Source organism: Microplitis mediator, chromosome 2 (genome assembly GCF_029852145.1).
Source record: "Microplitis mediator isolate UGA2020A chromosome 2, iyMicMedi2.1, whole genome shotgun sequence".
Classification (NCBI taxonomy): Eukaryota; Metazoa; Arthropoda; class Insecta; order Hymenoptera; family Braconidae; genus Microplitis; species Microplitis mediator.
The window spans coordinates 693767-721466 of record NC_079970.1 but is presented as its reverse complement, the minus strand read 5'-3'; the positions used below and the strand labels follow the sequence as shown (position 1 = coordinate 721466).

The 27700-nt window shown below is 36.0% G+C and overlaps 1 protein-coding gene across 2 annotated transcripts in view; it reads right to left on the bottom strand.

Annotated features, from left to right (window-relative positions):
* Positions 1-2728: 2728 nt before the first annotated feature.
* Positions 2729-27700, bottom strand: part of LOC130678454 (protein sax-3) — a 209138-nt gene continuing 184166 nt past the window's right edge. For both annotated transcript variants that reach the window (XM_057485655.1, XM_057485656.1), the window contains 6 exons: positions 11292-11445; positions 9413-9543; positions 9056-9322; positions 7434-7714; positions 4471-7345; positions 2729-4333 (listed from right to left, as the gene is read on the bottom strand). In XM_057485655.1, the coding sequence (XP_057341638.1) occupies positions 4164-4333; positions 4471-7345; positions 7434-7714; positions 9056-9322; positions 9413-9543; positions 11292-11445 (3878 nt within the window). In that variant the 3' untranslated portion in view covers positions 2729-4163. The remainder of the gene's footprint in view (positions 4334-4470; positions 7346-7433; positions 7715-9055; positions 9323-9412; positions 9544-11291; positions 11446-27700) is intronic.

Genomic DNA, 27700 nt, shown 5'->3' with positions numbered 1-27700 from the left:
GAAAATACTTCGCTAGTGCGCATGACTTGTAAATTTGATAATTATTATTAAATGTCAACTTTGAAATTTCGCGCTACTTTTAAAGTTGGCGCTACTGTGCGTTGCTGTGTGCGTCATTTAAATTTTATGATACTGAAGTTAGCAGACATCTAATAATTTTTGGATTTTTTTTTAGACGATAGGCCGAAAAAAATAATATTTGAAAAAATTGCACCTTTAGTTTTTTAAATTTTCTACGTGTGCATATTTTTAGTTTTTGTTTTTTTGTAATTGGTTTGGTGAAAAAAAAAAACCGAAAATTACGAATTGTCTGCTAACTTCAGGATCATTAAATTTTTGCTAGAGTGGGGGCGATCGAATGAATCGTAGAATCGATTGTTTTGTATCAACTGGTGGTTCGATAGCGGCAGTCAGTATCATCTATAATGGCAGTAGTAGTCCAGATCCTTCTTTACGTTTGAATTGGAACACAGTATTGTGGCGTCGTGTAAAATTGTGCAGTGATTGTTAAATTTATCTTTTATTAATTTAAATTGTGCAAAGTATTTTTGGTGTAGTTAAGTGTTCAGTGCTGGTGTAAAGTGTTAAGTGTTCAGTGGTAGTGTATAAAGTTTTGCTGATGGCTGATGCTGATGACTTCCGAGTTCCTGAGCAAAATCATCTGGCATCGTCTGGTGGGAAATAGCAGTTAAGTGACGTTTTTTAGCTGCAATACACTTGGAGCAATTTAATTTAAATCTCCAACTGTATTAGGACACCCTTCTGCATATTATTTCCCTGCCAAGGTTTGTTCAAACACTTCAGTGTTTTTTTTTAAATATTTTAAATATTTTTTTTTATATCATATTCTGCCGCCACTTTATTTTAACGTACGAATTTTAATTTGTCTCAAATTTTGAATAATTTATTATTCCTAAAACAACCATAGTTATGGGCTACCTTCGATGACAATAGTCACAGGTGTCCATGGTCCGAGATACGGACCTCAAACGAATAATTATTTTTCTACTTTTTTTGAGTTACTTCCGCGAAGATGCGTGATGATATCATCATCAAAATTCCTGAAATTCATTATTTCTGACGTTTTTTTTCGGGTGGGTTCGATTTTGGGAAAAATTATCATTTTTAGTGCGAATACGCCGATATCTCAATGCGCCTGCGCGAAAATTCAAATTCGGTAAGCTCCCGGGTAGATAAGTCCTAGTTTTTTTATAAATTTTCTTAGAAGGTGATGAGTCCTGGTTATCTATAGATTTTTTATGGATTTTTTACAAAAATATTGAAAGTTCGTCTAAGGAATTTTTTCTGTCAGTTTTTTTATTCGGAAAAATAAAATTTTCAGTCTCTGATACGTTTAGCGCAATTAATATAACTTATAATTAAAAAAAAGGTTAACAAACAATATAATGAAATTTTTAACATTACTTTTATTAATGATCATTAGTGTAATATGCAATGATACATACGTAGTACTTGACAATAGCGATTGTTACAAATTATCTACAATCATATGTTGAGTTTTGTGTGTTGACATTATTATTAATATAAATTATCCATTATAATTATCATTATCATTTATTATTTATTAACTATCATTACATTAAACGGATCGACCGGTACCGCTTCGAGCACTACCGTCAAATCGTTTCCTCACTTTAAACTCGATTGATATCAATCCCCTCCATTTATTTATAATAAATAATTTAATAGCTATATAAAACATTTATGTCTCGTCCTTATATATTAATATGTACAACTATATTTTATTATTCATTTTTATCACTGCCAGAGTCAGAGTTCTCCTCAGTGCTTAAATATTTTATTTGTTTAATTATACTTTACAACATCCACAGTTTTATTCTCCAGTTATTCCTCCTCTCCCTATTAACTTTATCCCCCTCCCCCTCTTATTTTTAAACTCTAATTTTTTTCATCTCTCAATCCTAAAAATGCCGCGAATCCTTTTTTTATTGATATGGATAAAGCACTAGCTTCTCCTAGTCGCCAAAATTCAATTTTATATTTCATTACTTTTTGTCCAAAATTTCAATTAAAATTTTCGTTTTTTTTTAAATCAACAGTTCGCTGGAGTTTAAAGTTTTTTGTTTAATATTTCCATATATATATATTTATTTATTTATTTCATTTAATAGCACTCACATTGATAGTTTATCAGTATATTGAGTATATATTTATTTTATGTGCGCATCTATACACTCAATTATAGAGACTCCGCTTGACAGAATCTTAAAAGTCATTAATTTATTTTACATAAAAAAAAAAAATAAGTAATTAATTTGACAATTAAATGAAATAAAAAACAAGTCATTCTTTCAACCACTGGGAGATATTAAATTATAAAAATAATACGTTATATATATTTATGTATATGTATATGTATATTTATCTCGAGTAGTGATAGAATGACTCGAAATTTTTTTTTTACTTACATTAATTATTTTCATTTATTTTAATCATTATTACTATTATTTTTTTAGTGAGTGATTATTACAAGTAATCGATTAAATCCGCGTTACAATTACTAAGGTACTGATTCTAAACAATTGCAACTATTGTATCCAATTTGCGAGTTATTTTATTTAATTGATCGCACTTTTAAGTGGATGGAGTCTTTATAAATTCAGATTCGCAATTAATGACCCAGTAATTATGAAATAAATGAAAAATCTACAAAGTATAATTACAATAAAAAAGTAAAAAAAAGAAATTTTTTTATTTATCAGATCTAAATAATTTATTTTATCGTAAAATATAATTAACAGAATTTAAACTCCAATTGAAATGTACTGGGCAATTAGTCATCGACTAATTATACATTTAATTTGAGCGATTACATGGCATCAAAGTTATCTAATTAATATTACAATCAATTACCGCAATAGTAATTATTTTCATTTAAAAAAAAAAAATAATACAATACAAATATTAAATATAACTTATATATATTTTTAATTTACCGTCAGTATTCACATGTGATATCTACATGAGACAATAGGGAACCTTTTTATTCTTTTATTTATGTAATTATTAATATTATTATCATTATTATCAGTGAACAAACAATTCAGTAACTACAGTAACTATTGTCTTAACAAAGAGCTTGTCATATTTTTTAAATAATCTAACAAACAACAAATAAAAAAAAAACGTTTTTATTAATCCCCTCTCTATTTTAAATCACGTAGACTAAAATTAATAATCAGTTACATTAAATTATTTAAATACAATCAACTGAGATTATTTTTACGTGGAAGCTGTACATTAATTCAACATTATATATTTTTTATTTATTTATTTATGATAAATTTTTAGTTGCTGGGTGTAGATCCTAGTCCCCTATAAGTTTCTCTGCTACTAATCGTAGCTTATAAATACAATTAATTTAAATACTAGTGACTAAATTTTATAATTATTATATTAATTATTAATAATAATTTATTTACAATGTATACAAAAACCATTGATATGATTAATACGCCGTACACTCGATTATTAAATCTTACTATTAAATAATAAGTATTTATCAATTACTCTTATCTGGAAGAGACTGTCGACTAATTAGCTTCTCGGTCGTTAATTAAGTTGAGTTTTATTTATTATACTTAACAATTAATTGGGAATATTATCGAAAATAATGTGTAATTATTTGTCGTGACGATGGAGAATTTACAGTCTATTTAAAATAAATGCCACATATATATATATTTATATAAATATTCAATAATAATAATAGCTTATTCTCTTATCGCCGTGACTTATCAACAGATGGCTAGTGTTAATTATTATTTTTATTAATAATTATAATTATCAATAATAGTAATAGTGATGATAATAATAATAATAATATGAAAAGACATAAATGGCATTTATAAAACAACGTACATAATAATATTTTTTTTAAAATTGAGTATTGCTCGGGTTGGCATCGATTGTCTGATGACAATGCGAGAGCAGAACGTTATTTAATTTCTATCAGTTATTGATTATTAATTATTAGTTACTATATAATTGTTGTTAGTTTTTTTTTAATTAATAGTGTTTAATTAAAGGATTACGGTACTCTCACAGCAGGCCATTCGTTGGCAAGAATCGTGGCCGATTTATATTTAACTTTATTTAACTTTATCAGTTATGGTGACGATTTAACTCTCTCGATGATCGCTCAGCCGTGTTGTTGCATCTGTCAAGCCGTTTGGATTAAAGAGGCTGTTTAATTTGTTGTACCTTTGGCTACCTGTGCTGCTCATTGTGTTCGATGCTGATGAGTTGTGCTGTGCGTAGCCTCCGGTTCTTGTGAAACTCGGCACTTTGTCTAGAAAGTTAAAAAAATTTCATTTATTATTGGAATCATATTTTAAGTATTTTTGACGTCATAAAATGTTTTGGGAAATTGGAATTGAGGTAAAGAAATTTTTTGTAGAAATTTTTATAGATAAAAAAAATATTAACCTTTACTGCGATTGTGCCTGAGCCGTTCCTGTGAATTAACAGGACCGCATTGTCTCTGAGGAATACACGAGTAGTTGCTATCGCTGCTGTAGGTAGGTGATACCGCGCGATTGTTCCTCCTACGCGGGCTTCTATTATTTCTATTTCTCGACGAGTTATTTCTGTTGTTATGACCGCATCCGTTGCCTCCAGTTACAGGGCCAGTGCCACCAAATTGATTATTGTATTCCATTGTATCGGCATAGAGACAACTTGATTCTGAACACGAGCAACAGAGCTCCGAATGAGTGTTTGAGTCGCAGGATTTCCTGTCCCACTCTTCGTTTTCATGCTGATAGTGATTGTCATTTCTGAACATTTCGTCCTTGTGGTTACGGTAGACTTCGTCGTTGAGGGACCCGCCGCGGTCTAGGTGGTGGTTCGGGTGATTGGGCCGACTGTAGCCCGGGTCGTGGCTCCGGTAGTCTTCTCCTAGTCCATTCTGATGCCCGTAAATCACAGATCCGCTTTCGTATTCATTTTCTTGGTTCTTGAAATCATAATGGGTGAAGCCTTGAGGGAACGATGGAACTGGAGGTGGATTCGTTTGCGGTGGTAAGGTTGTGTATCTTCCCTGCTGATAGTTGCCTGCAATAGTATTGTCATGTTGCGTTGACAACTGACTGTTCCATGGAGTCGGTGATGACGAAAAATTGTTACCGATACGCACCGGTGGTGTCGGGGGACTCTGTGAATTCGTTGTATTGATACCATCGAGGTCATTCTGGACACTGCGTTTTGCCAGATGGGGACTAAATGCCGCCATTTGCTGCTGCATCCTCGCAGACAGCGATGTGCCGCCTGCACTGGTACCAGTCCCTACAAGACTTCCACCAGCAGGCGGTGGATGTTCAGGTGGTGGCGGCAACATGTCACACCAATTAGGCATACTCGTCTGACTCGTTTGATTATTGTCATTTTGGTTCAAACGATACTGCTGCGTGCGTCTCTGCGCGTCAGCATTGTCATCGGTATACGAACTGCTGGCATTGTCACTGCTAGGTGACAAAGTAGATTGGTTGTGATCTTGATTGGAATCTAAATTTGAATAGTCCGGCTTCATGCAGGAATCACTGGAGTTTGATTTTTGTCCGCTGCCTTCCATTGAGTCTGGACTGCGATTACCAACACACAGGGTCGTCGTCGCATAAGGTTCTGGCGGAGCTTGTAACTGTTTGCGTGTGTTGTAAAAAGTCGTCAAATTTACTTCCGCGTACTCGGACCCAGCCATACTGACGATTCCCGGGGCAATCATCTGCTGATTGTTCAACAACTTTGTCTCGCAATCTTTGTCATTGGAACTCTGCAAAGTATTTGTTGGTCTCCATCCGCGTTCTAGCCACAGCGTGTCTTTATTTAGTTGACAAATGTCATTGGCAGTGCCTACTGGTACGCTGAGATGTCCCAATTGTTTGCTCATAGCCTGTCTACGGCGCATATAGAGGACACCAACCAGTCCAGCGACAACAGTAAACACCATTGTGATCATCAATACCAAGAACCAAGTCTCCGTAACTACAGACATCCCACCGTGACTTGGATCAGTTCGTGGGGGTAATTGTGTCAATTGTCCAGGATCCATATTCAATATCGTTGGGTTTGAGTAGGGACCAATACCGGCTCGTGTTAAACCAGCAACACGTGCTGTGTACAAACCTCCGGTTGTTAAACTATTTATAATAACAGAAGTTGTCGATGCATTTAATGACATTTGTCCCAGCACTTTATTGCTGCTATTACTCTTTATTTGGATTTTATACCCGATCAATTCTCCATTTTGCTCATTTTTTGGCGGTGGCTCCCACCGTACGAACGCGGAGGTCATATTTATCATACCAACGTGGACGTTTTCCGGTGCACCTGATGGTATGTCTTCTAATGTCGTGGCCAATTGGACGTTACTTGGTCTGCCTTCAATTGTCTTATAAAAAGGGACGAGAAAAAATTCGTATAACGTGTATTTTTTAAGATTCGTCAAAACATAACTCGTAGCACCGGCATTTAAAACTGTTACCATCTGGTACTCTGGTTTGTTGGAAATCTCGCGGTATCTTATGTAGAGACCTTCGACCAAATCCGCTGCGCCGAGAATGTCCCACATTATTTTGACGCTGGTACTGCTGACGGGTTGAACTTCTCTGAGATGAAGAATTTCGCTGTTGAGTCGATCGCGGGCGCGAATCAGTTCGATTTGGGGAACTGAGTACTGGTTTTGGCTGGTGGTGTGAGCGGTATCTGACGATGGACCCGGCAGTGATAGTCCGTGGCTGTTTTCAGCGCGAACAAGAAATACGTATTTGGTGTCGGGCTTCAAGTCAGTTACAGTGTAGGTGTCATCAGTGACGCCAGTCGCGGCGACAACCCATCCGGTATTTAAATTACTGCTGAAGTACTCGATGTTGTAGCCAATTATTTTGCTTTTGCCCTCCTGACCTGGACTCCATGTGAGCGTTACCGAGGTGCTGGTAATGTTGACTATTCTCGGTTTACTCGGATTTTGCGGCAGTGCTGAGATATCTGGGGTTTTGTGGAGTGTCGTACCAGAGCTTATGGTCAAGGTGGCTGACCATGACGTGTTGCCAGACTCGGAGGAGGCGATACACGTGTACAGTCCACCATCGGCCATTATTAAATCGTTAACTATTAATGTCCCGTTGCTGGACATCGTTATTCGGCTACCCAGAGGCACTAAATCACCGTCTTTGTGCCAATGAACGCGGGGTGTTGGTGTACCCACTGCTCGGCATGGCAAATAAGCGGTACTTTTAAGCGGCAGTGTTTGATTTGCTGGTCCTAGTTCTATTATTGGCGGAGGAACTTCTTCGATCGGCGTAACCTGGAATAAAACAAACATTAATCATCAAGTTTATTTAATTACGTGTATTTTAAAACGTTGACATTGATTAAGACTGTATAATATTTACCTGAAGAAAAACGGTTGCCGTGCTGGCACCAGCTTGACTTATTGCGCTGCAGACGTAGTGTCCCTCGTCCTTCTTAACAACCTGCTTTATGTGCAAACTGCCGTCTTCGCTTACTGTATAACGGCCCTGGTACACATTGCCGGGAAACATCAGCTCCTGGGAGCCTTCACGGGTCCAGAAAATCGAAGGCTTCGGTGCACCACGGGCTGAGCAGGCGAATGATACGTCCGAACCACCGCTCACGGTTTCATCCTTCGGGAAGTTTGTGAAGACCGGTCGTGCTGTAATGTAAAACGAGATGAGTCTCTTTCTCTCTCTCTCTTTCTCATCTTCAGATGTCTATCTTCATGGACTCTAATTAAATCACCCCTGCTACTATACAGCTTCTGGTTCTGTTACTGCCAAAGCACCGGGCAATGCGTCTCGGTCTCACTGAGACTGAAACCGAGACGCAAGGGACGGCTCTACAAAGTCTCATTGCAAATTCTAATTAAACTACTCTTGAAACCCGACGAATAACAATGAAATAGCTTTTGGGGTAAAGTAATAATAAAAATATAAATATAAATAAAATACCCTCCTGTTAATAAATCGATATAATAATATTTAAAAATAATTTCCCGTGTTAATTTTACTTTGTCTCGGTAATTATTTTTTTATTGTAAAACATAACATCGCTTATTTAAATTTTTATTTATAGTTTGCTTCGTAAAGTTATTATTAATTTACTACAAGTCTAGACATTTTTACCTAAATATATGCTAATATTATTCAGTGTATTTGTGTTATTATATTTTTAAATATATTCCGATTCAAAAGAAAGATGTTGTTGGATATAGGGGAGGGTGGGGCAGAGCGGCCCCCCTAAGCCAATTATTATTTTTTGTGGCTTTCAACCATAAGATCACTTTACTTTTGTCCTATTTCGAAAAAATTTATGGACATTTTGCCAAAATTCTGAAAAATTTTTTTTTTTTTGTGGGGCAGAGCGGCCCCCCTTCAAAAAGTGATAAAAAAATTTTTTTTTTCGTTTTTTTTTTTTTAAATTGTTTTCATCATTAAGAATGTATTTCTTTCTCTTGACAACTATTTTTGGTTTTATATTACTCGAAAAAAATTTTTTAAAGCGTAAAAAATCGTTCACTCTCGATTACCTTAATTACTAATTGTTATTTAATAAAAAAAAAAATCAATTCTATAATTTTACTTTATTTCAAAAATTTATCAACTAAAAAAAAAAATTTAATTTTTATAAATTTTTAGTGACCAAATTTGCCTCTTACATAAAGAAACGGCCGAAAAATATGAAAAAATAATTTTTTCGGAAGTTTCGGCTGGTCCATTTTGCCCCAGGTGTTATGCATAGGGCTAGAAATGTGGAATTATAATAATTTTTTTTTAATTTGACGATAAAAATATGAAAAAATCACTTTTTCAAAATTTTGGGCTTGTCCATTTTGCCCCAAATGTCATGCGTAGGGGTAAAAATACGCAAACATATCGGATTTATAGTAATTAGTCGAAAAACAAAAAATTTTTTTTTTGGTCAAAATTTCAGGGGGGCCGCTCTGCCCCACCATCCCCTAATAAAATTTTAAATTAAATATTCGGTTGGTGCTTACATTGGACGGTGAGTGTTGCGCTCGCCGAAATAACCCCGACCCCGTTTTCCGCGTGACAAATATAAGTCGCTGCGTCTTGGGGCGTAACTCGTTCAATACGCAGACTTTTGTCGTCGAGAATGTGTCCACGTCCGATGGGCATTTTTCCATCGTGTCTTCGCCAGAGGATTTCAGGCGCCGGGTCGCCGCCAACCCGACAAGCGAATTCGGCTGTTTGATCTACCAGGACTGTTTGGTTTTGTGGCGTCGCCAAGAAAAATGGTTTCACTAAACAGATTAAATTTTTATTTTAATTTCTCATGGACATGAAACTCTTTTTTTCTTTTTAAATAAATCATTTTTGAAATTTATTCTTACCATGAACAGTTAGAGTCGCAACAGCAGATTCTTTGTCGCCGACCATGTTGTGAGCGACACATTGATATTTTCCTTGGTCTGTTTGTCGGACATCAGAAATCATAAGATTTCCACCGTCGACAAGAGTTATTCTGTAATAAATAAATTAACTTTTATTTTTTTAATACGAATATTTAAACAATAGGTAGAACAAGTGTTTTAAAATTGGCGGTTAGATTGTCATAAGGGTTCTGTTATTGCCGGTAGAATCGATGGTTTAACAATCGAATTTATATTTAGAGCAGAAACATCACTGGCATCGGCGGATAGCAATTAAGCCGAGTTCAAACTCACGGAATGCCGCGTTCTCTCGGATACGAATAGTCGCTCGGCAGAGTATATATATATATATATATATATATGAAGCCGGGCCACGACAACGGCGTGCCGTGAAATCGATGGATCCTCGATTGTGTCCTCTAATTTATAGTATCAATTAATTCTAGTGACGGCGGCATGCAGGTCAGAGGGCTCCCTCGGGGCAACTGCGGTCGTTGCGCAGCGCTAACGTCGACAGATTTAATTTCTATCAGTTACTCTAATTTATAACCCCGTGATTATTACCCGAAACCCACAGCCTCCATCACGATACCGGCTTGTCAAAAGGATCTAAGTGTTTTTCAGAATTTTAAAATACATAATCATAGTAATTTAGAAATATATTTTTTTATACTTCCATCCGACTCCTAGAAGCTCGAGAAAATATGATTTAAACTTTTAATTAAATTACTCCGTCTCGCGATATTTAACCGTGTGTGTACATACATTGTGCTAAAGGTTTTAAATATTTAAACTGCCGTGAGGGATCTTGATGAAGAATATATATATGTTGTGTAATAATTCTCGAGCGATGAGACAATGTGTGTAATATAAAAGGATGAGTAGTCAGTAATTTCGGTGAATAAGTAAGATTAAGAGTAAGACTAAGACTGTAACTACATAGAAACTAGTAAAAGCATTTTGTGCATCACCCACACCTCGGAACATAACACGGGCAAGCCAGTAAGTTATATAGCTACAATGTGAATGTAAATAACGAGTTCGTCTTGGTCTTGAGGACGCTAGTACTCGGTGGCGGGCGGCGGGCGGACTCGAGATAACGCAGCAAGAATTATAGAGGACATCCTTTAGCGGCATTCTCATGCAAATGCGCAGTAGATTACGGGGGCCCTTGTGTCTTTGGATTATTACCATTGGTGATGGTGGTAGTGGTGGGCTCTTCAAGTACCACCGGGCTTTTACCCGTCTCTCTACTCGTTTCTCTTATTGGCTCGAGCCCGAGCTAACTCTTTACTCTTGGCTGTGCTAAGCGAGGATACTCATACTTGTAGTATGTACGAAAGCCCGCAATGAGATCCTGAATTCCATCGCGGTGTAAGAACGAGAGAGAAATTAATCGGTGGGAATTATTCAACTGGTTCTAAGCCCTTTCATCCGCACAACATACACACACACACATATATATATACACACATATATACACGAACTCTCTCAATATATTTACGCTCGTGTACTTGTGTGCACTTACGATAATTTTAATGTCATTAACTATATTTTAATACTCGTTATTATTTTTTTTTTATTCCCGAGAGAATTTAAAATCTTAATGATGACCAAGAAAAATAGTGTCAATTGTACAGTTAATCGGGGTATTAATCATAAAGTAAATTACAAAGTTAAATAATATGAATGAGCAGTACGATAAGAAAGTAAAGGACTTGTACAACAATTTTATTGTGGGATTTAGAAATGTAAATATATGTAATGTAAAGGGTTATTTTATTTTATTAAATATAATATGTGTATATATTATATTTAAAGATGAAGTGAGACAACTTACCGTTTAGTAGACTCCAAGTCTATGACATGGCCATTTCTTTTCCACTGTAGAGTTGGCTCCGGATGACCCCGAGGTGGCCCGCACTCCAGCAGTGCGGTCTCTCCGGCGGCGACCCTCGTGTTCTGAGGTTGCGCCCGGAACTCATCTCGTAACACTGTAACAATTGCCAAGAGAAAACAGATTACCCACTGATGCTATTTGTATTATATTATATAGTTTCAAACAAGTTTACTTGCATACCACTTTGTTACTACAATTTATCCTTCAATTATTTATCTTTTGTTATTATTAAACGTTTCTATTATCATAATTAAAACAATGCGCCATTAGTTACGAAATTTATTTAACTGCATAATAAAATTCCGAGTTTAAATCACGGAATAAAATAGTCGAGAGTAAGAACTCAGTTCTTAAGCTTAAATTTATGTGAAGATCTATAAAAATTTATAAATAAATGAGTTGGGATTGTAAAACTCGAGATAGATATCGACTAGCTGGTGCAATTTCGAGGATCGATTGTAACGCCATTTCTCCGAGGCATTGTAAGACAGAAGGGTCAAAGGTTCTGAGGGTTTTCAGGCCCTCACTGTCCTTATTCACTGCGCTGGCTCTTTCTCATCTTTATCCTCTTCTACCTTCACCTCTATCTGGCTTTACAACTCCTGGCTCAACATCTATCTACTTTACCCTCCTCCCACCCTTTACGCTAGCTGTCCTCCCTATCCGGCACGGCATTATATTTTGAACCCTCTGAGGGTGAGACCTACACGTATATTTTGAATGTACACTCACATGCTTGTGTCCAACTTCCAACTTAAATTCGCCTTTAGCCTCCATTCAATCCTCCTACTTCGCTACTCTGCTCACCTTCCTCTACTTTTCACCCCGACTGCATTCGCGTTTATCGCTATTGCCGACGTCCTGACGTATACCATTATCATTTATCACGAACGGCTTCGGACCATTTACGAAATGCGTCCGTTAAAGTCTACGGCATCACTATTTGAATTGATAAATTTCACGCTACTCGGAATATTTTTTATTTTTTAAATAAAATATTTTGTTATTACTTTTGCTAAAAATATTAAGTAAAGACATGGATGTAAAATTATATTAGAGTATATATATAAGAAAATGAAAAGCAAAATAGAAAAAGGTTTTGTCTGATTTTTTCTCGAGGTTTGTTGCTGAGTGATTGGCAAAGATGTTGGACATGTGAGTGTGTTGGCAAATTCGGATGTATAAAAAAAAAAAATAACAAATCTCGTGAGGCGTAATATTTTTTTGGAGAACTACTTTAAATCAAGTAGCTGAGAGAACTGACGCAAAGTGGTTCCGGCGGAGATTAGAAAAAGGGACGTGAGTAGTGTGAAAGTGAAAGTGAATGAGAGCTAAAGTATATAAAAGAAGAAGAAGAAGAAGAAGAAGAAGAAGAAGAAGAAGAAGAAGAAGAACCAACGAGCGAACTAAGGATGAAGAAATAAGTTTCAACATGGGGTTTCGCAGACAACGGTCTTTTATACTGAATTCTGTTGTGTCCATTTCGATGATTGACATTTCTTCAATTTTTTTAATGCTCCAAGAAATATATTTATTTTAATGACTCGAATTTGCGGCAATATGGAGTTTAATCACTTATAATTTCAAACGAGTTAGTTATTAGTCGGTTATTATTTTCTGTGGAATTTTATCTTATAAATTCCTCATTTAGATCGAGATAATGATCGTGTTAGGATTTCTAGTCCGATTCTTTTGTGGAAATATATTTTTTTTATTTTTTAACTCATGGACGTGTTTCTATTCAGGGAACGCGCTAATTGAAACATCTCTTTGGTATCCAACGATCGTGATATCAAAACTTTAATTACTTTATCTACAACATTATTTCAAATTCCGTAATTCAATATTTTTATATCGATACTCGCTATAGAAAAACGGGGCACGGTAGAATTTATATTTATGATATAAATAAAATTGTAAAGGAAAAAAGAAATTCAATAAAAATAATGGTAATAAAAAGTTTTATTAATGAAAAAAAAAAAAAAAAAAATAGTAAATACACATTCGTTTAAAATAAAGTCGATAGTGGATGCCAATTAAGCTTGTCCGTAGATTCAATGGAATCGATATTACACATCGCAAGGTAAAATATTTTTATTTTTGTTTAGCGTACATTGTACATACATGACCCAGTGTACAGACTACAGTCTACAGCCCACTATTAAATGAATATGAAAAGAGACTGGAAGGCTAAAAAAAAAATTCATCAGACTTTTACGACTTCCCTATTGTCCGTTATCGTTATACAAATTAAAAACGGGTTGTGTTCGAACGGGAAAACAATCCTCAAAAAGTCTTTTGACACTTTTCAGGTCCGCTCATTCTGTATTGCCCTGCACGCATTACCTTCATTTTTAATTAGTAAACACGGTGGTGCCGTGACAAACAATGTCCTCCACCTAGAGGATAAAGCATTGATGTCAGGTTCCATTTAACATAAATACTTAAATAAACAAAAAAAATTTCATTAGAGTAAACAATGAAAAGCGGAGTTAAAGAGAAAATATCTGGACAAAAAGGCCAATAAATAATTTAAATAAATAATGAAAACAAGGATGTTTTCAGTTTTACAGAAGTGAAATTTAAAAAAAAGTGAATAAATAATTTTTTATTGCTAATTACCTGTCTCAGAAGTTAAAGAGTATTGTCGTGGTTTTTTTGTGCGCGTATAATTGTGGGTGTTGTTGAGAATAACCGTAAATAAACCGTGCTAAATCGTTTAGCACAACAACTTCTACCTTTTCTTTTACATATTAATAAATTTAAATATAAATAGATATATATATTTTACACTCGGTTATGTGTTTGTATAGTAGCAATTATTATTATAACAATTTACAACACAATCCGAATGTGAATAATGTGTTTGACAGTCGCGATAGATTACTCAAAATCAGTAAATTTTCTATATAAATTTCGGGAATACGATCTGGGTGTTTAAACTCTGTTGGTGTACAGTGAAATGTATGACGATTAATGGAGAGTTTGTAATATATTCAGGACACGCGCCAGTCGTGACATACGGAGGACACGTGACTGTTTTGTCTGTGAGTATCGTGGAAACGGTGAGCCAGAGAATACCCAGATTTAAACTAGCGTCTAGTCGGGAAATCGCTTTCCACAGAATAAATGGACATGAAACAGTGTTGATACATAGACTAGGTCATGTAGCTAGTGCAGTCTAGTGTATCGATTGTTTCTGAAACTACAGAGTGTCCAGATTTGGGTCTACGCTTGATGTACTGTTGTTGTGTTATGTCATGAAAGGACGATCGCAATTCAACTGGCATTCACTGTACTGTATCATCAAATCGTTGCCTGGCTTTTGTCATGCTTCATGTGTTGTATTTATCTATATATACATATGTATATATGACGTTTGTAGTTTGAGGAAATTCAGTGTCACACAGAATCCTGTCTCGTTTGTTTAATCGACAAACAGATAGTTATGCTGCCACGCGACTATTGTTTGGGATAATGATCCAAGGAAGTTACTTATGACATATTCACTTCTCTGTGTTAATATTGTAATCTTCAATACATACACCTATATGTCTAATGGGATATGTGCATTGTTAAGGTCCAAGGAATAGCTTCATCGCCAATATAACAGATGGGCACCAGTTAAATTTCCATATTTCTTTGATTAATGTATGCACTGGCATTCCATTACCTTTTTTGGTTATAACCGGTACTACGCTATATCATAAAGTACGAAAATATATTTTCTCAGCTACGAATAGAAGCCGTAGAAAGTTACTTTTGTAAATATATATGTTTAAGACGATGGCGGAGGAAGTCCCGTGAGACAAAGTAGGTTTCCTTGAAAAGGGACTACGAGTGAAATAAGAAAAATAAAATGAGACATGGTTGATTTATAGGTCGAGTTTTATCGATGGACTTGAGAAATGGGCAGATGCGTGACCCTCGTTGCTTCCTAGGTATAAGAAAATACCTAAACAGCGTCAGAGTTAACATTTATTTTATATTTTATTTATTTTTTATCCGAGACAATGGAAATACGTGTTAGTTTAACTGCGGGAATGGATATTTTTACTTTTTCAGGAAAATATTCAACTGCAGATGGGCCAGAATATTTAATTGTGTGACGTATTTTACAAGATGCTTGGGATAGTTCAGATGTGTGTGGACAAGTGGTTGAATAATCATGATGATGATGATGGTGGCGATGGTGGTGATGGTGTAGGGCATATTGATCTCTCGTGAATCATGTTGAAGTAGTTATGCAGGTTTACGATCTTCGAGTAAACTCAACTCCCTTGACGAGGAGCAACGGAAATTCAAGTAGATGTTGCATAGTAAGCTGCTGTGTGTTGAGTTTCTCTAGCAAACTCGAATTCAGTGGGTCGTTCACGCGAATACGTGACTACCACCGATTAGCGTCAATGAAGCTCTATATATTTGCATCGGGTGTACGCAGAGCAGTGCCATCAGAAACAGTAGCAACTGGCGTGCAATAGTTGTGTTACTGAGAGAGCAAGTGGCAAAGCTAAACTGGCAGTAGAATTCGGGTACAGGACATTTGAATATCTGTCTCCGTTCACGATTATACGTAACCACATCCCCATTGACTTTACTTGCAGAGGATTAAATTGCAGATTTTGACTCACTTGAATTTACCTAATGGCCAAAGTTAGCTATCTCGTGGGCAACCTTCACTGCAGCACTACTTGCTACCTCTCTCGACTAATGTCCAACGGTTTTGACACTTAATATCAACAGAACTCTCGGCATTTAATTTAATTTCGTTATTTGATCTATTAATAACAATCATAATATCATTTGATTAAACAATATTTTACAATTTGACAACCGATAAGTGCCAAAGTGACTTCTTTTTAGATCGTTAAATCGAGCGTAAGGGAAAATTGTTTCAGCTTGTCTGAACTTATATATAAATTTAGGGAAGGAAGCATTTATATCAAGGAGCTCAGTTATATTGTATATATATCGGCTTTAGAAATTATTTGTCTCTCTTAGTGATGTGAATTTCTCATCCCACTGGGGTGGAGAGGATTGAAAGGAAGGAGTTACCCCCCGGTCCCTGGATCCTGGACCAGTCAGCTAATGTAGCCAGTGCGTTTCACATGGGGTCGCATCCCCATAATGTGTGAATATATGTGTTTACTGAGTGTGGGTACATGTGTGTAGTTACAGACTCGATGTTTATATTAATGTTGTGTAGGGGACATCCAAAGGACAAGTGTGGGTGTTGGATGGATGGATTTGTACGACTTGTATTCAAACATGTCTGCATAGATATAGATGTCTGCCTGTCTGTGTTGCATATATATATGTATTTATTTATGTATATAGCTGGTAAGTGCGGGAATGTTTGGATACACGGATAGGGGGAATTTGTAATTCGCGACATTTGTTAGCATTTACTGTCGAATACGTGGCAAAGTCTGTACCAGAAATTAGATTCCGGGAACCGGAGAATTGGGGTAAACTTTTGTGTAAGGCGACAGATAAACTTTTTGTTGTTCACAAAATACTTTTAACGTCAATTGATTATTTATATATTTTGTTATACTTTAAGTGAAGGCATGCGGCTGGCACCAGAGTGTCTGGACGGGAATAAAAATAATGAATAATAAATTATTATCATTATTTTCGTTTTCTATGAATAAAGAGAATTGTCGAATAATTCTAGGAAATATATTTACGTAACACTGGCAGTAAATTAAACATTTAACGTACGTGGAAAATACTTGAAGAGTTTTTCTTTTAAATATTAATGAGGAGGAATTTAAACATAAAAGTTGTTGAAGTATTTATTAATATTTGAAGTATAAGCGATGAATTTTATAAAATATTTATGTAAATAAATGAGTTAGTTAGCCAGTGATTAAAGTTAACTTGGCAGAATAATGTTGAAACAATGCGAGTGGTGTTTGTAACGTTGGAATGCTATTCGTTTAATTTAAACAACCGTAGCCCCGTGTGTTCCCGATTTACCGAGCCGTGAGTTATTTTATCATACTACTCACACATTAATTTGTTGTATATTCATTTATGTATGTATAATAAGTATATAAATTTATAAATGTATTTATACATGTATGTGTATTGTATGGGATGCTATAAACTTACTTTGACCCCCCACACGTGCAAACTATTTAATCATAATTTCGGGCTCTGTAAATTAAACCCGTTTTCAACAACGGACGTTACTTGTTCTCTTTTCTCCCCGACTACTCTTTTAAACTCACTACTAAATATCCGCCGAGACTTTTGCTCGCGATGTGGGAGCATGGAGAAAATAATAAAATAACAAGAAAAAATCCGGGCGTGAAAGCGAGAGGAATTAAAGTACGCGAGGAAGAGGAAGAGTCAGAGAGCGAGGGGGGCATGGAAAGGTTATGGAAAATTGAGAAGCACGAAAAGGTTATTGCGCAAGGATGAGACACACTGGATTAAAACATAGCCGGGTTAATAGCGCGATGTAGTCTAAGTTATAGCCAATTAAGATTAAATCCGGCGATTTCTAAAATTATACGAAATGGAAAATGGAAACCTGGTCTCGTTGCACCTTTCAATATATTAATTATCTAGTCTAGACACACACTGGGTAACCTCGCTCCCAACACTGGATACTACTTCTAATAGCTGTTTCGTATCACCTTTCCGATATTAATTGTCACAGCACGTTATTACATTGCCGTATAATTGGAGCAAATTGTAATTACGCTATCATCACGATATACATTTATTCAAGTGTGAATCACCACTCGATATTACCGTGAATTAGTTTTAATAAATTATATATATTTTATCAGTCCATTTATAGCGACTAATTTTGTCAATGTGAACTTGCAACTCAATCGCATCCAGTTATATACCATCGAATGTGATTCCGAAACTAATGCCGTAAATTTATCTAATGTTTCGAGCCCTCCTCTTGTTGATGATGATAGTTATTTGATGTACTGAATGTATGCAGACTGCAGAACACCAAACAGAATTTACATAGAAATAGTCTATGTATATGTATATACATATATATAAGTTGAGTTTATTTATGCCTGGTACATTGGACGGCACGCGATTCCATTTTGACACGATACCTTGAGTAACAGTGAAGCTAGATTTGTAATAGTTGTTGTTGTTGTTGTTATTGTTGTAGTTGTAGTTGGAGCAGTAGGTCTAGCTGGTAGTAGTGGTTTAGTGATAGTTGTTTGCAGGATATGTAGTGGATAGACATATAGAGCAATAGCCAGGTATCAGTGATGCTTTACCCTCTGAGTAAACGTTGTTAGCGAACTTGTCGTGTTAGTGATTTTGTATGCTTCACCGGAGACGTGAGCAGAACCGAGTACCGAGAGCAGAGCTTTCGAGATGCATAATATACACTGAAATACTCCCGATGATGGCTGTTGGTCGGTGAATTCGAATCGTGGATTGTTTAATCGTGATAACTATCGCCATTAACTTTTAAATATTTTATGCTCTTTTTGGTCTAGGCTCTGGATCTGGTTCTGGTTTATAATTTTTTAGCCAAGGTGGTTTGTAAAATAATACCTCTATAACGAGTATTTTGCAATTGTAATATTCGTCAGTGAATAATAATTTTAAAGTGAGAAACACGAAAGCAAAACACTTGCATATAAAACCGGATGTGAATAACAGCGGTAGCAGAAACAGTAGCGGCATCAGTAGCGCCAAAAGCAGTAACAGTAGCAGTATCAGTTAGTATAGAGTATAGAAGTGTAGTGTTGAGTGTATAACCGCCAGAGAGATGGTTAAAATTTACATCGATTTACACCCTCTGTGAATATCGGGTTACCTCGATCCTCTGTATGGATTTATCCAAAACGCAATCTCGCTCCTCTGGTCTTGCATAGTCGATTTATATTTTCAAATATTCAGCTTCCGGGAAAGCAAAACACGTTTCTCCAAGCGTAACATACACTTACACTCTCGCGAACACACACACGTTTTATTTATATTTATATAAATGCCCGATTCACCAGTTGTATAGTGTTATAGTTTTAGTTCAAGTTTTACTAGTTATATTGTAATGACTACTGCTCCCTGTGCAAGCGACTGCGTTGTTTTAGATTACAGTACGAACATTTAGTCTGTAAATGACGGTTTTAGTTACGATAATGACAAGTTAACGTTGTGTTGTTAATTTTAGATCCTAGTCCTGTCACACCCGTTGTTTCTCTCCTTTCAGTTCACCAGATCTTTACACTTTTCTCTTTCTCATTCTCATTTTCTACCTCTATTTAACTGTTCCGCGCTCAATCGAATTCGATTTCACCGCCTACGTCGCTACCGATATAACCCGAGTATCCGAGGATGTACATGAAAAAAGAAAATCAAAATTTTAAAAATAATATTAAATGGGTATATATGTATATATATTTATGGTGAACCTCAACTAGGTCATCGAGCTATGTCCACAGTCTATCAATCTATTTTCGAATGGATTTTATAAAGCAATTATCTTGCCGTTCTTCATCAATTACTCGGACATTGATTGGATCCATTTTCATTTTACCAAACGCGACTAAAAGGTTATTTTTAAATCTTTTTTTTTTACAGTACTCTACTCTATATTCATCATCGAATCGGTGACGAAAGAACTATAGTTCACCATTTAAATACATTCAATACCTTGTCTTCCTCAATGACATTTTAATTATAATGTTCAATCAATACGACCGGATTAAGTATTAACGTCATATCATACCATTGATCCAGTAACCCGACAAATAATAAATGAAATTCTTAATCAACTAATGTCTCCTCATACGACAGTACGACGGAGAATAAGAAATGTCCTGATGCTCAAGGGATTGCCACCCTCGCAGAGCCCTTGAAAACTCGGTTGTCGCTGATATCACAGGGCGTTGCTAGATTCTCCTCTCCATGCACGAGTGACGTACCAAAGTGACATCAACGGGGGTTTCGTGCTTGCAAATACCGTAACCGAGTTATGGTTTGTGTGTCCAAGGATGTGTCATGCCTTGAGTTGGTTCTTCCTGCTCTCACTTGCTTATACACATCCACTTTGTGATTGTGTTAGTTAAGATCAACTAACCGGGAACAACCGCTGCCTTTAAGGCTTAATCTCGCTCTCATGGGGACATAACTACAACAAACCCTAAATCCCTTTACATACCATCTGATAATCTTTATCTTCGCTTTTACGTTGCTAAAAGTATAACTTTTAGCTTCATTAATTTTAATGTTCGTGTAAAAATAAAAAAAATACTGCCGCGAATAAAATTTTTATGGACCCAATGGATTCGTTATACAATACAATGCTCATAAAAAAAAATAAACTAGTGTAATGAAAATGTTAAATGTTTTATGTGAGGCGTAACTTTTCATACCGGCTCTATCTCAAATTTTTTTATCCCAATACCGTGTCCGCGGAGATGGATGGGAGCGTTAGATTGCGTGCCGTGCCATGCAACAATTTTTTTTTTTTTATTTCTATACTACAGAAACTTATAACCTGTAACACACCCGTCATAACGTGCTGGCAGCCTAAACATCTGTCTAATTAAAACAACTCTTGATATATACTAAATAAATTAATCCACATATAAATAATAGCTATTTTCATCCACATTATACACGAAAACGTCGTATAATACAGATGTTGCCAGATTAACGTTCTCGTAAAACAAGATTATCCTCTGGTGACGAAGCATGCACCTTTCTCATTTAAAATCAACTGTTAACCCGTCAGACTCTTGCTCTCCTTCCCCTGTATTGCTTTCATTTAACTTGGGGTTTTATTATTCTCATACATTTCTTTGGTCTTACACCTCAAGTTGCGCGTGCGGATACTTCCTCTTTAGCTTCGCGTGAGACGAATGAGTTTTTTGCCTTGGTCTCGTTATCCAGGCTTGTATGCCATAATTTATTATTATTATTATTTGTGTTATTAGCATTATATATATATATATATATATATAGATATATATTTTTTTATAATTTAAAAAAGTGCACACGAGTATTGGGTACTCACAGTGTTATTTTGATTGACATTGATAGCGCATAAAAATCTGTTGGTTATTGGGGTTCGCAGATATTGATTTTCAGAGGTGCGGTCACTTAAACAAGTACCATAAATTTAAATAATTTTTCGGCTTTACATTATTTATATTACGGCAATCCAATAACGATAAGTGTTTTTGCAAGTGACTTTTCATTTTGTTAAATCTAGTGCGCTTATCTTTAAACGGTGAATATATATGTATATGTATATGTATATGTATGTATGTATAAAGTAGACTGAGGCAAAGCAATAGCAATAATACTCACTTGAACCTCCCGATTTCCGTGCGATTCTCGGCGGTATGAGTTTTATACGTATTGCTTGACGTGAGTAATGGTCCGAGTAAATAGTTGAGAATATTGCTGTTATATATTTATATGTTTGGATAGACATATATGTGTATATATTTATGCTTTTAGATTTTCTCAGGCATTTTTACTCAATATACCTTTTTCTTGTCTGGACGCGTATTATTTTTTACTCGTGACTTTATTCAATTTTTCCTACGTCCGTTTACGTTAAAAATATTTACGGATATTTTTTATTTATATCTACAGTTTTTTTGGTTGGCGAAAAAAACCCACGCGCGCGGTGTAATATTTAAGACAGCAACATTAAAAAATAAAAGCTCAAAGGGAGATCGAGGGTGGAAAAAGCTATTTTAGACAAAAAAAAAAAAAGTAAAGATCTTGAAGAGCACAACCTTAAATTACGAAAGCGCTTGAGAGCTTTGTGGAAGAAAAGATAGCGAAAAAAAAATGATGATGAAAAGAAAAACCCAAGATCAACGAAAAAAACTTGCCTTTTAAAAAGTTACTTTTTCCCAATCTTTATTTTTTAGTTTTTGAAAACTCTATTTTATTTCTCCTTATCCGGATTCTTTTTCACTGGCGTTTTCTCTCATTATCGCTTTTAATGGCATTAGAACAATTCGCCCAAACGTTAAAAAATAAACCAAGATAAAAAGAAACAACTATCGACGTGGTTTTCACTCGTGTCAAAGTCAAGTTAAATTACTGGACGATATCCTGCCGATTTTTTACCCCATAATTTAATTATATCATGTGGAATGAGTTAAGTACATATATGAATATGAATATAAATACAAATGAATGATTCAAAGATAATTTGCAGTGACGGTAATCCGAGGTCAATAAACTATCGATACGTTTCACTGGTTCTTGACGTCCGTCCTCTTACTAAGAATGACAACCAGCTGCATTAAAGTGTCCTCGTATGGCGAAAGTTTAAGTGGGAAAATCAATGACACTTGACATCCACATCCACCAGTTCCATTAGCCAACCACGTGTTGTCTGGTGTAAAAACAATGATCCACTTCTTGTCTATGCACTCGACAGCATTTGGTACCACATAATGATATATAAATAGAAAAAAAAAGATGGATGTCTTCATAGGGAGGGAAATATAAAGAGAATTAAATAAAGAAAGTTTCAGTGCAATGGGGCATAGGTATTCTACCCCGTAGTTTCATCCCCATGAGTCATCGCAGCTTCATGTGACCCAAGTCGTAGCTTAATCATCATTAACACCCGGTGCACCCGTTACTCTCTCACTCGGTGGCTATTCCAGGCCTTACGCTCGAGAATTGCTCGTACGATTTATTTAACACGTCGTTTCGCTGAATCCGTAAGACAAAGGAGACTCTCACTGCTGTGTGAGAGATATATATTTTACACACGTATATATATATACATATATTTGATCTCTTTGTGCTACGTGACCATTTACAGAAAGAGTTTAATTAAGTTCTGCCCTTTTATTCAGTATAACTCTATATAAACATTATATTACGACACAGCGAACAGCTCTAGGTAGTCTTGGCTCTCGACATATACTCTCTCTTTTTGTTTTTTCTTTCTGTGGATGTGAGTTAATTTAAAGTTTATTAATAATAGCAAAAAATAATAAAGCTAATTGCAATGAGGTACGTTAGTCGTAGATGAAAAAGCTATTTCCTTTGTTCAATTTTAACTAGAAAAGTATGTTTTTATCCTCACGACATTTATATATATATATATTTTCAAAAGTCAAAATTTTTTATGCAAACAACAAAGAAAAGTAATTTAAAACTACTATTTGAATTTAAATAAAATTTTAATTTATAATTTCTCTTGTAATTTTAGCGAATTAAAATAAATTTTTGAGTGGGTAAAAAAAAGCTAGATGACAGGTCAATGTCTTACGGTACTAGTATTTTATAAGTACCTAATCGGTGCTCGACGAGAGCTCGTGAGTTGTTTCCTGGGGGGTGAGTGGAGCGAGTGTAGAGTATATGACCCTCGGTGTCAAAGCCGTATAAAACGGGTCTCCAATTAACAAACTGTGGATCTGGAGCGAAAAAATTCAAGGGTCTCTTTCTCTCATCTTCCCTCAGCAGTTACCCCTCTGGCAAACTAATGAGTGCGAGACACTTGCCAGGGGGCGAAGAAATACACACACACATACATAAATATAAATATGTGTGTTGTGTGTACAGTGTGTATTCGAATGAACGCGTCACGTCAGGTTGATGCGAGACGAGCGTCAAGCAATAAGGGTGCTCAGTATTCTCTCTGTACACATTTGTAAGGATAGCATTCGGCATCAGAAATGAGAGAGCGAGAGAGGAAAGAACTGAAGGGTTGAAAAAGGCGCAGGAAGGTAGGAGGATATCTCGAGGCGACGAACGTCCCGTAACAATTCGCACAACCCTCGTTTGGACGATTCAAGTACTCGGGGAACAATCGGGCTACCCGTTGGTTCTGCGCCCAACGAAACAATAAAATACTCGTGGCTCTTGTCAGAGTGCAATCTAAGATACACCCGGTAGTGCGGGGTCACGCGCGGATTACACCCTGCATTGCATATATCCAGCTCTTCCTGCCTCTATATTGTGTCCTTTATCCTTCACTAAAACTTCTTTGCTCTCCCCATCAACGTTACATGTCTGCCGGTTGTTTGGCCTTATGTTGGATTATTCACAATGTCTTTCGCCAGACGCAACACACCAAAGGACTACTCACTACTCACTACTCTTTACTCTCTACTCTCCACTCTTATTCCACGGTAGGCGTGTCTCAGGTGCATTTTCCTCAGGGGCTGCCTGCTGCATACGAATAAGAATTCTCTAAAAGCTTTTTTCTATTATTACTTATTCTACCGGCTTTTTCTTTACAATTAATCGTCCTAACGATGTCCTGGATACAAAAAATATGCACACACTACACTCTTTTCATACTCATCAGCCATAAAAACAGTCTGCGTATAAATTGAACCCGTTTTATTCTGAAACTGCTTAAATTGAATATTTGATAAACTTTAATCCTGAAAAAAAAAAATTTTTTTATATATTTTTCACGGTATCAACTCGAGCGAAAAAGCATAAAAAATAAAAAAAAAATATTCACACAATGATCCGATCTGGCGTATACCGTGTGTGGTAAAGGTAAATTCACTTGCATTGTGCATTGTCTCCCGGTACGGAAACGCGCAATACAAAAGGGCGGATTTAACGCCAACATTTGCATTTCGCGCAACGACGAAAAAACTCAAGGCAGCCACAAACTGCCTCTTCTTCGCTCAGTGCTCTGCGCTTTCGCCGAGAGAATAAGGAGCTCCTGAAGAATATAGTAGTAAGTAGTAAGTAGTAAGTAGTAAGCAGCAGCAGCAGCAACCAACAAAAAACAAGAACCAGCTACGGAGCGATATACATTGAGATAAAACCATGTAAGTCCCAGAGAACCATTTACGGTTCTTGTAGGAGTGAATAGAATCCCAGTTATACATTATCATTATTTTTATAATATTCAAAACCGCGATTCTGCTGCTCTACGCATATCTACCAGTCCAATAAATGTCCAACTCATACGACCGACAATTATTTAATAATAATGAGCTGAAAAATATCATCTGATTACTTTAAAATCTAAACTATTTTTATTTACTTAATTTATACTGAAATAATATAAGCAAATACTGTCCTCAGACGTCTCCACACAATGAGAGCCAAATATATATGTACACATAAACGAGAAGTTATACAAGTTGGGAGAGTCCTGGATGGTTCTGGTATTCCAGCCCAGAGACACCAGTAACTGTTGTTTATATATATATATATATATATATACATTATTCGTACACATGGCCATTATACAAGACGTAACTCTCTCCCACACCATATTTGATATAATTAAAGTCCATAAATAAACACAATGGTACAAGGTACCGGGTGCAGTAGCAGTAGCAGTAGCAGTAGCAGGAGTATCTATAGGAAGCCCAGTATAAGGGCATTCAATGCAAATGCCGGATAATTCTCTCTCTCTGCTATGTTGCGGGTTAAGGAGACTCTGCTGTAATATAGCTCGAGCTGGCGTCCTCACTACTGAAGAAGATTCTCTTAGCCGACAGATAGATGTGCACTTTCATCTACTCCAGTTGCTGAGCATCCACCGAAATCATCCCTCACTGGCATTATTCAACCGCAATATATTAATTAACATTATTTTAATTACTATATATTTATCGTGCCATGAATAAATAAATAGGTATACGGATAATAATAATAATAATAATAATATTTATTCTTAGACGTAATGAGAGTATTTGTTGGCAAGTGTTGGTACAGCAAAGTTTCATTATTTGGGCTTGTTTTACCCGTATCGGTGCTAATCCTACTTAAGAACTTTGAACAGTACGAAACGAGACATTAGTAGGTGCATAAGAAGTGGAAGAAGAAGAGGAAAAAGTATGAGAAAAAGAATAAGAAGAAGAAGGTCGTGGAGGTAAAAAGAAGAAGGGATGCATCGCTGGGACTGAGAAAATAAGCTCGCGATTAATTAAAGGCCTCTGAAGAGTACTGCGCTGAGAAGAACCCAACCTTACTCTCTCTCAGATACTATCAAGCTCGTTCTTCCGTATAGTATAAGAGCAAGACCGCCGAACAAACAAACAAAGACTGAGGAGAATTATTTTTAATGAAACCTCGTGGTGTTTCTTAACATTTAATGATTCTTTGTAATGTACTTTGCTTAAACTTTATTATAACTTGTTTATTAAAAATAATTTATACTTTTTTTATTCAACAATAAATGAAATTCTATGTGCATCAGCTGGCAAGATATTGCCAATCGATCTATGTCACGATGTCGACAGTTTTAGGGAAAGTTCGATTAGTCGAGGGTGAAATGTCTTTCTTCAATTCCATCGAATGGTCTGGTCTGTAAGTGACTGCGGTAGCAGGAATTATAATTTTATGGGGAACATGCCCAGAATCTATATCTAATGCAGGACGGGTGATGATGCCAGAGGTTTGTGGTCTACTGCGTTCGCTGATCAGATGTAACAACTCACGATCATGACCACTGAGACTCGGAGAGTTTGAGAATAAGGAACAAGGAGCAAGGAGCAAAGACGAGGGTTCATTGGAGATATTCGAAGAGATGGTAGACCAAGAGACATGGGACGTAAGAGCTGCGCTGGGGTAGTGATGAGGAATGAGTGAAGACATTTACCATCAGGGATGGCGACGGCGTCTGGTTGTCGGGGTTGGAAATTCCTCAATGACGACGTCGACACGAGGGAGCCGTATTGGTGAATAGCTTCTCTTTAGTATGCTTACACAAATCAAAGCCAAAGGGATTGGATTTATAAGACACGACAGTTTATATACATTATATATGTATGAATCACTTAATGGAAGTAAACTTGCTGTTCAATATTTGGTATTAGCCTTAATTAAACCACCTTTAGAAAGGACTATTGGGTTTAGCATTTAATCAGCTCTCCAGTTATTCAGTGTCATTAATAAATTATACTTTCTATTGAACGGGCAGCCTATTTAATTCTGCTTAAAGGAAACGAGTCTTTCGGGCGGAAAAAAATGAAAAGTTTCGAGGCTTAGGTCGTTTGGAGACTTGCAGAAGAATCAAGAAAGAAATTCGTTCTTTCTTTGTTCCTTTGGTTCCCTTCTTAGGCCCGACTCATCCGCATAAGCCAACGATAAAGAAAGCAGAAAGACGAGCTCAGATGAAAAAGGGAAGGAGTTGAAGCAAATGCTTTGTCGCAAATTCTTTAAACCACGTCGGCATCTTTAATCCATTTGTATATACGTGTATGAAAAAAATCACACAGTTCGTAGTTATAGAGCACATTGTACGTTAAAACATAAACTCAGTCTCGGGATGGTATTTTTTTTCTTCTTTTTTTTTAGTTTAAAATAAAAATAAATTATAACATCAGAGGTAAAAAAAATTAATATTTATTAGCGTAATCAGGGTATTCAAGTAGACGTTGCTAAAATTGTCTCTG